At 37.5% G+C, this 16986-nt stretch overlaps 1 protein-coding gene across 2 annotated transcripts in view; it reads right to left on the reverse strand.

Moving 5' to 3' along the window:
- The window catches only part of REV1 (REV1, polymerase (DNA directed)), a 64641-nt gene extending 48667 nt beyond the window's left edge, over positions 1-15974 (reverse strand). For both annotated transcript variants that reach the window (XM_011956570.1, XM_011956569.1), the window contains exons 1-3: positions 15915-15974; positions 13493-13619; positions 1102-1270 (exon numbers count right to left, since the gene is read on the reverse strand). In XM_011956570.1, the coding sequence (XP_011811960.1) occupies positions 1102-1270; positions 13493-13619; positions 15915-15968 (350 nt within the window). In that variant the 5' untranslated portion in view covers positions 15969-15974. The remainder of the gene's footprint in view (positions 1-1101; positions 1271-13492; positions 13620-15914) is intronic.
- Between the last annotated feature and the right edge of the window lie 1012 nt (positions 15975-16986).

Raw genomic sequence — 16986 nt, forward strand, 5'->3', positions numbered from 1 at the left:
GACTTAAAAAGATAAGCAATTTCTCATATACCGATTATAATCTATCCATACATAAAATTACTATTTTAATTCTATCTTTATAAATCAGCAATTGCCCATATGTATTGTATACCTCATGTCATTTAAAAATATAAACCACTTAAGTTTTGGCTCATCCCCAAGGTTTCAGATAACATATTTAAACTTAGGAAGTCAGTATGAATGACCACCACTGATTTACAATTATCATTTCCAAACCGACAGCAGAGAAACCACAATATCATCATTAAAAAACAGTAAATAATACTGCAAACTGTACTCCCTCCTTTTCCCCTACTCCTAGCATTCTAAGTCCACATTATCTTGATGTATTAATATGCTAAAAACTCATGTAATAGGCAACATGGTATAATTTACTCATACATTACTCATTCTTTCTCTCCCAACAGAATATAAACTCCATGAGGTAGTGAAGGGATCTTTGCTTTGTTCACTGTTATTTCCCAAGAACACAGAACACTGCCTAGTCTGTAGGACGTGCACACATATTTGTTGAATAACATGCTTGATCCACCTTCTCCAGTAACTGCTTCCTGACACTTTCCTGAGTCATCACCCCTAAATCCTGGCAAAAACATTAACATGCTACTTTTATTAGGATGCCAAATCCTAGGCTATAGTATTATCAACATGAGGTTAAAGGGTAGTGTTAAGACATTATTTTTCACCCTGTCAATTAGGAGGCAATACATTAGTTACATACTTATAAAAGAAATAAAAAGGCCAGGCACAGTGGTTATAGTTCCAGCACTTTGGGAGGCCAAGGCTGGAGGACTGCTTGAGTTTGAGACCAGTCTGGGCAACACGGTGAAACCCATCTCTACAAAAAATACAAAAAATCAGCTAGGTGTGGCGGCGCATGCCTGTGGTCCCAGCTACTCAGGAGGCTGAAGTGGAAGGGTTGTTTGGGCCTGGGAGGTGGAGGCTGCAGTGAGCAGTGATCACACCACTGCACTCTAGCCTGGGCAACAAAGCGAGACCCTGTCTCAAATAAATAAATAAATAAATAGTATTCCAATTTTAAAAACTTATTAATTAAATTTAATAAAAAATTAAACTTACCTTTCCACAATCCATTCTGGTCGAATTACTTTTTCCCCCTTTAATTCTTTAATTTTGGCATTGGGAAGATTTGTGGCAATAATATGTGTTGTTTTAGATCTGGAATAATATACATGGTATTGACCTCCATGCAGCATCATTAGTTTTCTCAATTCCTCAGCAGAAGGATCTGCAAAATTTATATTAAAATATATTAAGAGTCTTACGTGTAAGAAAGTAGAACCCTAGTGAATAACTCCTTTAATAGGTCAACTTTAAGAATGTCATTGGTTCACCTTCTCCTTGGCTGTGCTGCCAGGTAAACAAAGCTGGGAGGTAAATTACAAAGTGAGAAAGCTATGTTGCTTTAGTACATCCTCCTTCCCTAGCTGCCAGACAGCCAACGAATACAAAACCATCTAAGAAGTGCCTAGCAGAGCAAATAGGTACCTCAAGTAATGAATCAAATACTAATAACAGAACAAATATTTTTACATTTTTGACGTTACTTAGCATATGACCTTAATATTGTTTATAAAAATTAACTATAAACCCATTTATGAATCATTTTACAAAGACGAATCCTTCAGCTCCTCCAGACTATACAAGAGGAGTCAGATAAATAATACTTACTCATACTTACTACAAAGGAGACTTACTGTAGGGCTTATTAGTAGACTTTACTTCCAGAAAGCTTTATGATTTTTATTTTTATTTAAGAAAATATCTTAAAACTTAATTGAATAGTAAATATTATCCAGTTCCCTACTATGAAATTTCATAAAGGCCAAAAAATAAAGTCCAGCAATAAAGATTGCAAACCAAGACACACCATTTTTTTCTTCAATTTTGTTTCAAATGATTTATTCTTAATAAAACTACAGAAAATATCTTAAATGTCTTAAATACTGGAAATATATTAAGAAAGTATCTTAAAGAAGCAATGTGACTTATGCTTCCCCCTAAAAAGAAATGTCTGATTCACTAAAGTCATATTATGACCTGCATTACTAGCATCACATTAATCATCACTGTTCTCTTCCTTTCACCTATCATCTTAATGAATGCTCTAACTCACACCTCCCCTAACAACAGCTGTACCCAGGAGTTTCCACATGTGGCTTATTCCAAGCTTAATCCCAAGCAATATAGGTCCCAAGTATTTAAATAAACATTTTCATTTTGACAATAATTAGGTGAGCTTTAGTTTCTAGAAGATAAAAAACGGCACATACAGACATACTAGGTTTGTCTAAATTTTACAGCACAGAATTTGACATTACTGATTACAAATATTAGCACTATTCAGCAGAAAATATAATGCAAGCCACATAAAAATTTTCTAGTAACCTCATTACAGTGAAAAGGTGAAATTAATTTTATTTAACCCAATATATCCAAAATATTATTTCAACATGTAATCAATAGAAAAAATACGAGATTTTTACATTCTATTTTATTCTTAAATCTCTGGAATCCAGTGCGTATTCTACATTTACAACACATCTCAATTTAGAATAGCTGTATTTCAAGCGCTTAACGCATGTTACTAGTAGCTACCAAACTGGGCATGTCACACAAAGAGATTTAAAAGCATCCTTTTAAACAAAACAAATTCAAAATTAATAATGGAAGTTTTCAGGGTTAAGTTTAAGTTAAAAACTGAACTATAGCATCAGAATGATTTAAAGTAAAACAGTGGAAATTAAACAGCTAGCCAGTCAGGAGTCTACAGTTCAGTTTCTTTCTCTAATATTAAAGAACCTGGCTGATCTTATAAAGTGACAGTGAGAAATATCAAATTAAAGGCTATATTACAATGCATTAATATGGGCACCAAATCCAATGAAGTCACAGAAATCTAAAAAATTAATTTGCAAGTTAATCTGTAACTTTCCTAAACTAATTCTATTTAATGACTTAAAGAGAAAATGGCTATCCTTTACCAAATAAAAAGACATGTCAAGAACACATTAATTTTCCATATACATACTCATAAAGTACTCCCCCCTCTACTAGCTGCTCTTTGAAAACTAATTACTCCAGAAATTTGGAACTGGAAAATACATTGCCCTTCTACTGGATGAAGTGAAGAGGGCTCTTTGAAGTTCACTTTTGAAAGCTCTTACATATTCTTCAGTGTGAAGTGGTGCATGAAAACCAATCTAGTTAAAAGGTAAGATCATATAAACTATGGAATAAGACTGAACTGAGTTTAATCTTAGTTTTCACACTCCTGAGTTGTGTGACTTTGGAGAAGTTGTTTAACTTCTTTAGGCTTTCTCGTCTTTCTCCATAAACAAAGCTGTTACCATGAAATGAGTCTGGCACGTAGAAGGCACTCAACATGAAAACTGCTGTTATTATAAATTACGATCACACTAGAACTCCTTTCGAGTAATGTATATGACCTCAGGATCCTGCCCTAGATTCTACAAAAAAAAAAAAAAAAAAAAAAATGACAGAAGACAACATACATAGGCTGGCACATGGTGGCCCAAAGCTTCAACAAAAACAGATCTGCCAATAGTGCACTATGGACAGCGGCCAGGGACCACTTTGTCAGGCCCAACAGCCTGGCATGCTAACTCTTGGCGTGTATGGTAGCTGGAAGCTACCCTATTTTGGGTTTTTTTTTTTTTTTTTAATTTTTAGAGCAGTATTTCTCTCTGGTTCTATTTCTTCAATACTAGAACATATTTCCTTATTACAAGTCCAAAGGAACATACACGATAATTGCAGATTTGCATAATAAATTCATTTTTGTATTTTACACTCTCCTTTAACTCAGCAGATGGGTTAATTAGAAAAAAAAATTGGGAGTCAAGCACAGTGGCTCATATCTGTAATTCCAGCACTTTGGGAGGCCAAGGCGGGCAGACTGCTTGAGCTCAGGAATTCGAGACCAGCCTGGGCAACAAAGTGAGACCCTATCTCTACAAAATATGGAAAAAAATTAACCCGGTGTGGTGGTGTGTGCCTGTAGTCCCAGCTACTAGGGAGTCTGAGGATACTTCGAGCCAGAGAGGCAGAGTTTGTAGTAAGCTGAGATTGCACCACTGCACTCCAGCCTGGGTGACAGAGCCAGAGCCAGTCTAAAAAAAACAAAACAAAAAAAGAAAAGGAATAAATGGAAAAAAGAAAAAAAAATGGGGAGATAATATCCAACCATGAAAGCTATGACATTAAACACTGTGTGACAAACTGCCTACAGAACCCATCCCTGCAATGTACTGTAACAGTTAACTTTCTCCATAGCACTGATACTCTGAAATTACCATGTCTGTTTGTTTACTTGTTTACTGTCAGATTCCCCCTGAAACATATGCTCTTTGAAGGCAGGAACCTTGTCTGTCAAGCACTTTCATATCCCTGACACAAAGCAGGTGCTCAATTCATTAACATCCTCAATGCATCAGACTCCTGCCTAGAATCCATCCTCCAGCGAAAGTGGAGTACAAGTGGTATCAATACTTAAAATCTCAAAACACTTATTCACTCACTTACAAATCAGAGAGGCCATACCATGTATTAAGAGGACAGACTCCAAAGCGGGAATGACTAAGGTGGAATCCCGGCTCCATCACTTGCTAGTTACGTGGATTTTAGGCAAGTTATTTAACTTCTCCGAACTTCAGTTTCCTCACATGTAAACTGGGGATAATAATAGTGTCTCAAAGGACTTCTGTGGGAATTAAGAGCTAAAAATTATAAATTACTGAGAAAAGTATCTTGCATATAGTAAAAGTTATGTGGCCAGGTGCAGTGGCTCACACCTGTAATCCCAGCACTCTGCGAGGCCGAGGCGGCAGATCACGAGATCAAGAGATTGAGACCATCCTGGCCAACATAGTGAAACCCCATCTCTACTAAAAATACAAAAATTAGCTGGGCATGGTGGCATGCGCCTGTAGTCCCAGCTACTTGGGAGGCTGAGGCAGGAGAACTCGGGAAGTGGAGGTTGCAGTGAGACAAGATCATGCCACTGCACTCCAGCCTGGGCAACAGAGCAAGGCTCTGTCTAAAAAAAAAAAAAAAAAAAAAAATCTAAACAAAACAAAACTAGATTCAGGGAAATCCTATCCTCCAAATTTTTACAACTGATGTCACTGTTTTGAAATGTTAGAGTGAGTGCTTTTCTTTTCATTTTTATTTTTTATTTAGAGACAGGTTCTGGCTCTGTCACCCAGGCTAGACTGCAATGGCTCTATCATAGCTCACTGTAACCTCGATCTCCTGGTTCATGCTTGTAATCTGAAAGATTTGAGAGGCTGAGGCAGGAGGATCATTTGAGGCCATGAGTTTGAGACCAACCTAGGCAACACAGCAATATCCCGAATTAAAAAAAAAAAATTCCCCAAAAAAACAAAAACAAAAAACAAACAAAACAGGCTGGGCACAGTGGCTCACGCCTGTAATCCCAGCACTTTGGGAGGCCGAGGCAGGTGGATCCTCTGAGGTCAGGAATTCAAGACCAAGTCTGACAAACATGGAGAAACCCCATCACTACTAAAAATACAAAATTATCTGGATGTGGTGGCATGTGCCTGTAACTACAGCTACTTGGGAGGCTGAGGCAGGAGAATCACTGGAACCTGGGTGGCAGAGGTTGCAGTGAGCCAAGATCGCACCATTGCACTCCAGCCTGGGCAACAAGAGTGAAACTCCATCTCAAAAAACAAAAAAAATCCAAAAATTACCCAGGTGTGGTGGCACACACCTCTAGTCCCAGCTACTCAGGAGGCTAAGGCAGGAAGATCCCTCAAGCTCAGGAGTTTGGGGCCGCAGTGAGCTACGATCAGTCCACTGTACTCTAGCCTGGGCGACAGAGCTTATCTTAAATAAATAAATAAATAAATAAAATTCCACAATACTCCTACTATTAGTTTTATTTTGCAGAACATTCTATATGCAACTAAATTTGAGGTTTAACTAAAACCAGACATAGGGACAGACAATAGAAAGCACAGTAAAAGTAAAAGCCATATACAAGGACCACAATTTAGCCCACATTTAGGCCTAAAGCTCTACAAGTAAAATGTCACAACAGCAAAGGCCACCACCTAACATCAAAACAGTCATATGAAGACCACTTTCATGTCTGTAGGTCCAGCCTATAGAAAGTGTTGCTCAACTGCTTAAAACAAATTCTATAAACAAAAATTTTAAATCTTGCACAAAAGCTTTCCTAGCTAGATTCCTATTGAGAAAACATTTACTATAAGCACCATTTCAGCCTGCATATCCAAAGAACTTAATTGTTGGCTGTGCTATATAAATCACAGAAAAAAGTGAGGTGAATGGCTGCTTATACCTCCTTTGGTCCTACCATAGCAAGACCATCATCACTTCATCTGAGTTTCACAATCTTATGAATTAGAAAAGATAACTTATTGATGAGGAAACAGAGAAAACTTACTGTGCACACCCTTCTGTCTTTGGACTCCTGTCCCTCAGTTTCTGCAGCAGTGATACTTACTCTCTGACTCTTCTCTCCCCTAACTACCTGAGACTTACCAACAAAGTCACCACAATCAACTAGAAGCCACAGATACACTCAGCCAAACAAAAACTGAAGACAAGTTTCAAATGCTTAGGGAACAAATCTTACCAACTAGGTGCAAATTTCACATTAGGTACTAGGCAAAATTACAGGAGGTGGCAAAAATTAATACAGTAAGTCTTCTCCTATGTCAGAGGTTCAATTCCTTCATCTCTGATCTACAGGATCAGAGTCTTACAGGAAATGGAAGGAGAGATATATATCCATACAAAATAATATCTGGGAGGCATTTATTTCCAAAAATTCAGACTTGTCAACATTAAAGAGAATCCTCTCCTAAATCACCACATTTATATGTTTAGAAAACATTCATGTAAGCTGTCAGCTTTCAAACAAATCCCTATCACTTGAAATGTACGTCTGTTACACTTGCATATTCCCTTGTTTCATTTGTGAATTGTGCTAAAGTACTTGTTCGCCCTGTCACCTGCCCCATCTGCTTTTTGACAAACTTCAGCAGTGCCAAAATCAATAGACCTGGTCTTTTACCCACGTACTAAAGGAAGCAGAAAATAACCTGAACACCTCTTTCCACATGAACTGTCCCAATCTCATACCAGTAGAGTGCAACCACTGTCCACTAGGTCTGAAGCACGGACTCCCCTAGGCAGCTTTCACAAAAATAAACACGCCCAGAGCCTACCTCCCAGAAATTACAATTCAGGCCTCAAATGTGGCCCATTCCTTAAGACTGAGTTGACTTAGTATCTGAGTGAAAATATTTTAACATTCTGATGTACAAATACAAAACCTGTTATTTATTTATTCACTCAACTAATGTTTATTGAGCATCTACAATGTGCCAGGCAAGGTTCTAGGCGCTGGAGATACGGCAATGAACAAGACTCAAGTCTGTGCCCCGTGATAGCACTTGTATTCCACGGAGGAGACAAAAGCCAGTCATGCAAGTAATACCATTTTAGGTGCAAATAAATGCAATGAAGTAGTTAGATAAAGGGTTAGAGGGCGACTGGAGGACAAAGTACACCTGTTTTAGATAGGCGAAGTCAGGGACGGTCTCGTAAAAAGGTAACATTTGAGCAGAGATGTGAATGATGAAGACCCGAGGAAGCAGAAGGAACAGCAAATTTAAGGCCCTGAGGTGTTATCTCTAATCCATGTTTGGCAAGGGATTACTACACATAAAACAGGCTTCCTAACGCCAAAGAACTTAATATAGAATTAAGACCTAACAACACAAGACAAAAACCAGGTGTCAAAATAAATGTTTCTAGCAATGATGTTATGAACTATATATCTCTCTATATAAAATACTACTACTATGGACTGGCTTAGACAGGGAAGGAGGCATAAACCTAACTTTATCTGGATCTTAATGAATGAATATAATTCCAGTTCACAGAAGTGAGGAGGGAAGGAGTTTTTCCTCAGAGGCAAAAGAACAAACAGAAATACAGAACTGTAAAAGTAAAAAGACAAATCTAGAATATCAGAGTAATCTTGTTGAGCAAAATTTAAGAACATGAGGTTGAAAATGTAGGTTAGAATTAGGACTAGAATGTCTTTCCCCATTTTCATTTGGAAAATGCCTGTTTATCTAAGACTACACTAAACATTTCAATTCCTTTATGAAGTATTCACTCCCACTCCCAAAGGCAGCTGTTTCCTCTCTTCTGTGTTGGCACTCACCTTCCTCTGTTCATGTCTAAGGCTTAGAGACTACTTTTTCATCACAAAATCTACGTTCTCCATCAACTGCTATCTCTTTTCAAACATAAGTTCCTAACCCACAAGCAGCATCCAAAATATAGCTGTTCAATCAACTAAAGTAAAATAAAATGGGATGTAAGGTCTGTAAACTAGAAAACTCAACACAGTAAAGGTGCCAATTCTCCCCGAACTGATCTACAGGTTTAATGTAATTCCTATCAAAATCCCAGCAAGGTATTTTGTAGATAAATGACTTATTTTAACATTTATACAAGTCAGGTGCACTGGCTCATGCCTGTAATCCCAGCACTCTGGGAGGTCGAGGCAAACAAATCACCTGAGGTCAGGAGTTAGAGACCAGCCTGGCCAACATAGCGAAACCCCATCTCTACTAAAAACACACAAAAAATGAGCAGGGCGTCATGTCATGTGCCTGTAATCCCAGCTACTCGGGTAGCTGAAGCACAAGAATCGCTTGAGCCAGGGAGGTTCAGAGGGTGCAGTAAGCTGAGATCATGCCACTGTACTCCAGCCTGGGTAACAAAGTGATACCCTGTCTCAAGAAAAAAAAAAGAGAGGCATAGGTCCTAGAATAGCCAGAACTATCTTGACAAAGAAGAAACAAGTGAAAGCAATCACTCTACCTGATATCAAGGCTTACCACATAGGTACAGTATTTGATATAGTGTGGTACTGGTGAAGGAACAGACACAAACATAAATGGAAGAGAACAGAGAACCCAGAAACAGATCCACCCAAATATGCCCAACTGACTGTGCTGAAACAATCAAATTCACACACACACACACAAAATGTTAAAACCTCAAAATGAAACATGAACTTCAATGTAAAACATAAAACTACACAAATAAAAAAAACCAATTTTAAAACCTCAAAATGAAACATGAACTTCAATGTAAAACATAAAACTACACAAATAAAAAAAACCAATTTTAAAACCTCAAAATGAAACATGAACTTCAATGTAAAACATAAAACTATAGAATTTAAAAATAAAGAAGAAAATATTTGGGATCTAGCACCAAAGCGACAAGTTCTTAGACTTGCAAGCACAATCCGTAAAAGGAAAGATCGACATATCAGATCTCATCAAAATTAAAAACCCTGTTCTGCAAAAGACCATTTCAAGAGGATGAAAAACTATAGACTGGGAGAAAATATCTGCAAACCACTTTTATGACAAAGCAGTAGTATCTAGAATATGTAAGGAAATCTCAAAACTAAACAGTAAAAAATACTAAATCCAATTAGAAAATGGGCAAAAAAAACATGAACAAACGTTTCACCAATTATGATGTAAAGATGAGAAATAAACACATGAAAGAATGTTCAACATTATTAGCCACCAGGCAAATGCAAATTAAAATCACAAAGAGATACAACACCATCTATTAAAATGGATAAAATGAAAACCACTAAATGCTGGCAAGGATGCAAAGAAAGTTTATCCCTCATACAAGGCTAGTGGGAGTATAAAATAGTATAACCACTTTGGGTAACAGTTTGGCAGTTTCTTACAAAAACTAAAGACGTAACTATTACGGGAAGCAACAACCGTACTCCTGTATTCATACAAAAACTCATACACAAATGTTCATAGCCTACCAAGAAATAACTCAGATGTCCCTAATGGATGAAAGGTTAACATACACATCCACACTATGAAATATAACTGAACAATATAAAGGCAACAATTTTGATGACCTGACAATTTATGCTCAGTGAAAAAAGCCAATCCCAAAAGGTTATATACTGTATGTTTTATTTATATAACATTCTTGAAATGACAAAATTATAAAAATGGAGACCAGATTAGTGGTTGCCAGGAATTAAGGAAAGGCAGAGAACAGAAGTGGGTGTGACCATAAAAGAGTAACATGAAAGACCTTTGTAGTGTGGAAATGTTCTGTATATTAACTGCATCAATATCAGTTTCTTAGTTGTGATATTGTTTGCTAGTTTATTAGATGTTACCATTTGGGGAAACTGGGTAAAGGGTTCACAGTATCACTGTGTGCTATGTCTTACAACCGCAAGTCAATCTACAATTATCTAAAAAAAAAAAATTTAATTTAAAAAATGGATGGGCCAGGCATGGTGGCCCATACCTGTAATCTTGACACTGGGAGGCTGAGGCAGAAGAATCACTTGAGCCTAGGAGTTTCAGATCAGCCTGGGAAATACAGCAAGACCTCACCTCTATAAAAAATTTAAAAATTAGTTGGCCATAGTGACACACACTTGAGGTCCTAGCTACTTGGGAGCCTGAGGAGAGAGGGTGGCTTGAACCTGATGTTGAAGCTGCAGTGAGCCGTGATAGTGCCGCTGCACTACAGCCTGGGTGACAGAGGGAGACCCTATCTCAAAACAAAGAAACAAACAAAACAAACAAAAAGGATAGAAGGCAAAGAAGTCAATCTTAACAAGCAAAAAACATTTTTGGGTCCAGGTGGAGGGACGAATAGGTTGACAGGTGAACTATCAGAGGGTCTTCTCTCCAAGTTCAAGTTCAGTGTTAACTGGGTTGGAAGGGACACGGACCATGAAATCATGAGAGGCTCAGATGGCAGAACTGGGAGCTTTAAAGGAATCAAGAAAACTTGGATTATTAAAGTCTGCGTGGAGCAGGGTTAAGAATCAACAAGAAGGGACCACACCCTTCTTTTACAGTGAAAGCTGCAACTCCCAGGTTTGCAAACTGTTCACTGGAATGAAGTCTCTTTCCTCCAAATTCCTTTTCAGATAACTTTCGATTTTCTTTTTTTGAGAGGGAGTCTCACTCTGTCGCCAGGCTAAAGTGCACTGGCGCAATCTTGCCTCACTTCAACCTCCACCTCCCGGGTTCAAGCGATTCTCCTGCCTCAGCCTCCCGAGTAGCTGGGACTACAGGCACACATCACCACGCCCAGCTAATTTTTATATTTTTAGTAGAGATGGGGTTTCACCATGTTGGCCAGGATGCTCTTGATCTCTTGACCTTGTGATCCACCCGCTTCAGCCTCCCAAAGTGTTGGGATTATAGGCATGAGCCACCGTGCCCGGCCTGAGAACTTTCTTTCACAATAGCAATGAATAAAACTGACAAAGCCTGTAGCTTTGGTGCTTACATGCTAATGGAGAAGCAGATGATACAATTTAAAAAAAAAATACATACATATATATATATATTAGGCATTCTACAAAATAGCTGACCAGTACGCCTCAAACTGTGAAATAAAGCTAAAAACAAAATAGCACCCCCAACTTGTCTTACTGCATCTAAAGAGTCATTCTTAACTTGCTAATTGTTAATGCTGTTTTATCTATAAAGTTGTATTCACTAAAACTGAATTTTTCTAAAAATACAGTTATTTTATAGCACCACAGTTTGGATGTCTCTGTGAAATTCAGCATAATGGAACTTTATTTGTACAATTATAATGAAATCTTAATAACGAGAGCAAAAATATCATCTCTATCCTACCGGATAGAGATAATAGATCCAAACAGAAAATGTTTTACAGTCACAAAAATTAGTGATAAAAGCAGATTAAGAATTCCAGATTCTCAATCAAAAAAGTGATTAGTGCAATATTCATTTTTCCTCCTTCACACAAAGAATCTCTTTCTTCCTCCTATGTGAATAAGGGTGCTCGCTTGAACTGGAGACTTCCATGACTGGCTAACATAAGAAGCAACGCCTACCTGTTTTCATTAACATTTTTAATTTTTCATAGCGCATCTCAGAAGTCCACAGCGCTTGAATTTGTCAGGATACCTACCTACAGAGAAAAGTTACAAGCTTTCTGCATGTGAACTTCCCAATGCTATACCAGCATTTATTTTGAGGTGACATTCTTAGACTAAACTCATTATCAATGATGTCTAACAAAACCCTTAATTACAAGCAACACACTCTTCTCTTACTAAACCAGATAAATGTACCAGTTAATTAATACTTAACTCCAATTCAATAAATATGTCCTGAATGACTGTGTCCAGTCACTGTAGAGATACCAAGGACACAGTGATGAAAATGTAGCTCCAGTTCTTGTCCAGTAAACAGACAACTAAGGAAAGGTCTAAAGAACTCTAAGATGCAGAATCATTCAGGCAGCCGTAGCTCCAGAAGAGCACAAGTCAACTAAACCATTAGGAAGGGTCAAACTATCAAGAGGAAGTGAGGCACAGAGACCTGAAAGATAGCAGGTATCATCAGCCAGCTGAGAAGGGGACAGGGCAACATGCAACAGACTGACACAAATATTTACAGCCATTCACTTCAAAAAATACAATGAAATTATATAAGGAGAAGAAGCCCCAAGAAAATAAAGAGAAAATTTTAGGCAGAAAACCTGATAACTAACAGACAAGTGCTAACTGACTTTACAGTTCAGAGAAAGATAAAACTGAAGCTAGCCATATGGAAGCTCAGAAAGAAGCTGCTTGTTGCCAGTAAAACAAAGAGAAAGTCATGAAATAAAGACACAGGCACCTTTAAAAGTGGATGTGTGGATAAATTCATCCTTGAAACTGTGCAACAAACAATTCACAGATTTCTTTCCTCGTTCACCAATAAAGACTACACTACCCCCTCCACATACCGGACTCAATGACAGCAGGCACAGCTGGTGGGGAGGAGGCAGGAATGAAAAAATGAATAGAGAGATTAAGTGAAAATTTTACTTCCTAAACTGTGAGAATTCAGGTCCTTTCCTTCCCTGTTTGGTAACCCAAATGCTGGCAGTTTACACTCTTCTCCAGACAAGAGAGTCAAAGATTCTTCTCTAGGAAATCTGACACTGACACACACACACACCACCCTACCCTAAAGGACCTATGGATAATGACATCTAGAGAGTTACCAATGAAATGGACCTACAGTGAAGCTCACAGTTTACAAGTCCTACTACCCATATGCAGTAATTTCCCCGTTAGCTTACACATTTTAAACCTCATGTGACTTTTTGAAACTACATACTTTGATAAAAGTTAAAGACAACAGCAGGTAAAAGCAACATGGAAAGGAAAAAGAAGTATCTAAGCAGATGATTTATTTTTTATCATCTTATAATCATTTATTTATAATAAATGAGTAAAAATAGAATTTTAAAACAAATCATTCTCAATCCTAACAAAAATACATGCCAAAATAGGGTTAAGTAAAAAGTACTCAACCTGTGTATCCATTAACATAGATGGCAACTCCACTAAAAATTGTAGATGAAGTCCCATCCTTCTGCACAGCAGCATCTGATCGAAATTGTTCCTCCAATTTCTGGACCTTGGCAGCCATATACCCACCCTAGAATTAAAGAAAAGGTAAACCAATCACAAAGGTTACATTTAATCCCCCCTTTTTTGAAAAATATAAAAGCTGTATTTTAAAAACTAAATAAATGGACCTTATTCTGTGCTAGTGATCAGAACATAATGACGACCTCATAAACGTAAACCATAGGCAAGGCAGTAAGTAAAACAGGAAGGTTGGGCCAGGTACAGTGGCTCACACCTGTAAGGAGCCACCGTTGGAAGGCCGAGGCAGGTGGATCACCTGAGGTCAAGAGTTTGAGACCAGCTTGGCCAACATGGTGAAACCCTGTCTCTACTAAAAATACAAAAATCAGCCAGGTGCGGTGCCCAGCGCCTGTAATCCCAGCTACTCAGGAGGCTGACGCAGGAGAATTGCCTGAACCCAGGAGGTGGAGGTGGCAGTGAGCCAAGATGGCACCACTGCACTCCAGCCTGGGTGACAGAGCAAGACTCCATCTCAAAAAATAATAAATAAATAAACAAACAAACAGGTAGGTCAAAGAAAAATTTTCCCTCTATCAACTCATTTTAACTTTATTACATTCTTATGATTATAAAAGTTACTTAAAAAAAAAGCTAGGTCAATAATAATAATACCAACTGGGCACAGTGGCTCACGTCTGTGATCCCAGCACTTTGGGAGGCCAAGAAGGGCAGATCACCTGAGGTCGAGAGTTCGAGATCAGCCTGACCAACACGGTGACACCCCGTCTCTACTAAAAATACAAAATTAGCCGGGCGTGGTGGCGCATGCCTGTAATCCCAGCTGCTTGGGAGGCTGAGGCAGGAGAATCACTTGAACCCAGAAGGTGGAGGTTGCAAAAAAGCTGAGATTGTGCTATTGCACTCCAGCTTGGGCAACAAGAGCAAAACTGCATCTCAAAAAATAGTAATAATATCACAAAATATGTTCTTATGTACATAATTGAGCAAGTTACACCAAAGTTTAAACCAATTACAAATTTGACAAGTGGTCTCAGAGCATACTTCATTTTATTTTTTTGAGACAGAGTCTTGCTGTTGTCGCCCAGGTTGGAGTGCCGTGGTGCAATCTCAGCTCACTGCAAACTCTGCCTCCCAGCTTCAAGAGATTCTCCTGCCTCAGCTTCCCAAGTAGCTGGGATTATAGGCGCCCACCACCATGCCCAGCTAATTTTTATATTTTTAAGAGAGACGGGGTTTCACTATGTTGGCCAGGATGGTTTCCAACTCCTGACCTCAGGTGATCCACCCACCTCAGCCTCCCAAAGTGCTGGGATTACAGGTGTGAGCCACCACGCCCAGCCTCAGAGCATATTTTAGACTGGCTTCCACTATCTCCCATATACAGAGAGCTTAAAATGAATTATTTCAGGTAAAAATGAGGCAACTGGATAAACCAGTGTGATCCTCCCTACACATGGGTAAGAATACAATGAATGCTCCAGTGGCTAAATTCTGGATCTAATCAATCTATTTGACAGTAATATTAACTTTCATTAGATAACATCCACCTCACAATAAATATTAAAAAATAATTTTTTTTGCTAAACATCTTGACAGATCTAGGGATTCAACTATATTTTTCCTGAACTTTGATATAATTAAGCTTGATTTCAATTATTAGGTCTTTAAATTAAAGCTGTAGGTGGCTAGAAGTACATGGTTTTTTCCCCCAAAATGGAAATGACTGCATAATTTCTGCTGATTATTAAACTATTACATGCTCACTATGAAGTTTCTTTTCAGAAAATACAGGAAATATAGGGAAGAAAATTAAAACTGGTATAATCCTTCCTATTCATTAAAATGTTGAGGTGCTGTTTTCAAAGCTTATTTCTATATCTCAGAGCATAGAGGTTTTACAAAAATATAATCATACAAAATATTTCTTTGTAACACACTGTTTTAGTCAAGGTTATCTTTCCAGGTTACGATATATAAAACTGAATAATGACTGTACAGTGCTCCACTATACACAGGTAACTTATCTGACCAATTCCCTATTATTGGACATTTATGTGTTTTCCTGTTTTTCAGTATTATTAGCAATACCACAATAAAATCATCATACAGTAAATTATTGTGCACTAGGCGTATTTACTTCCTCAGGGTAAAATTCCTGTAAAGCTTAGGGGATCAAGTTTATAGACATCATAAGGCTTTCAATACATTATGAAAACTCAAGGATTTGGTGTCTAAAGTAATTTACAATTTAGAAAACAAGTTAAACCACATTATAAACTAAAGAAGAATGAAAAATATCTAGACAGTTCGACATAATTATTTTTACTCTTTTAAAACACACCCATTTTTCCCAGCCATCATTTTCAGCTCGCTTTCTCCATCCACCTCGCCTCATGGTGGAGCTTCTGTATTGGGAAGGAAAAAAAAAATACGTCAGTTTTATAACATAATGTATTCCTAATTGATATTTTATTTCAATATCAAGAAAATAAGAAATTAAAATAAATTCAAACGTCCAATTGATGAAAGTCAAGAATACAATACTAAGTAAACTTTTTCTGAAGTTCTCCATTCTCCAGCTTTATAAGTGAAATTTGTCTACAAAACACCCTCCTACAGGTATGTTTAAACTGTAACTGTTAAATTTAAAATTCAATAGAAAAATATCTTTATGCATTCCTGAGCACCAATCCTAACACTCACTCACACAAAACATCACCAAATCCAACGAACATAGCCATGCTTACTTTACTTGTTACCATTATAAGATAATCTAACAAAATATTTCCCTTCATGAGTTGTCCTATAGTATGGCTCTTAAACTCTGTCTTTGTTATTACATACTGGACACTTAAGAGTTCAGTCATAGTGTGATTCACATATTCTGCCAAAGCCCTAGAAGAAGTCAATTAAAAATGATGCAGAAAAAATTACCATTGAGAATAAACTATAACAGTAAATCTGTCATTCTCCTTAAGGCAGCACTTACTTAACTAACTATACTATCACTAGGATGGTTCACATTAAGTGGCAGCTGGCTTAGTGGCTAGCAAAATATAAAATATAACTCATAAAAAGAGGCTAAATGAAACCCCTTGTAAAGTCAAAACCTTCTAACACAAATGGCTACATTTTGGGATATAACTACATTTATCCTTAACAAAATTAATGTAAACTTCTATTTAGATAATTTTCTTCTACTAATTATATACATGTATATCAAATGGTTACCATATGAAGCCTTATATATTATCCACGTCAAATCAGCTCTGATACGATCTATGAGAATTTTTTACTTAACAACACTTTAAACCATGACACTTTACCCCACACACATTGGCAGATATTTTCCTTCTTTCTTTCTTTTGAGACAAAGTCTCGCTCTGTCACCCAGGCTGAAGTGCAGTGGCACA

The sequence above is a fragment of the Colobus angolensis genome, unplaced genomic scaffold, assembly GCF_000951035.1.
Source record: "Colobus angolensis palliatus isolate OR3802 unplaced genomic scaffold, Cang.pa_1.0 Scaffold42, whole genome shotgun sequence".
Taxonomy (NCBI): domain Eukaryota; kingdom Metazoa; phylum Chordata; class Mammalia; order Primates; family Cercopithecidae; genus Colobus; species Colobus angolensis.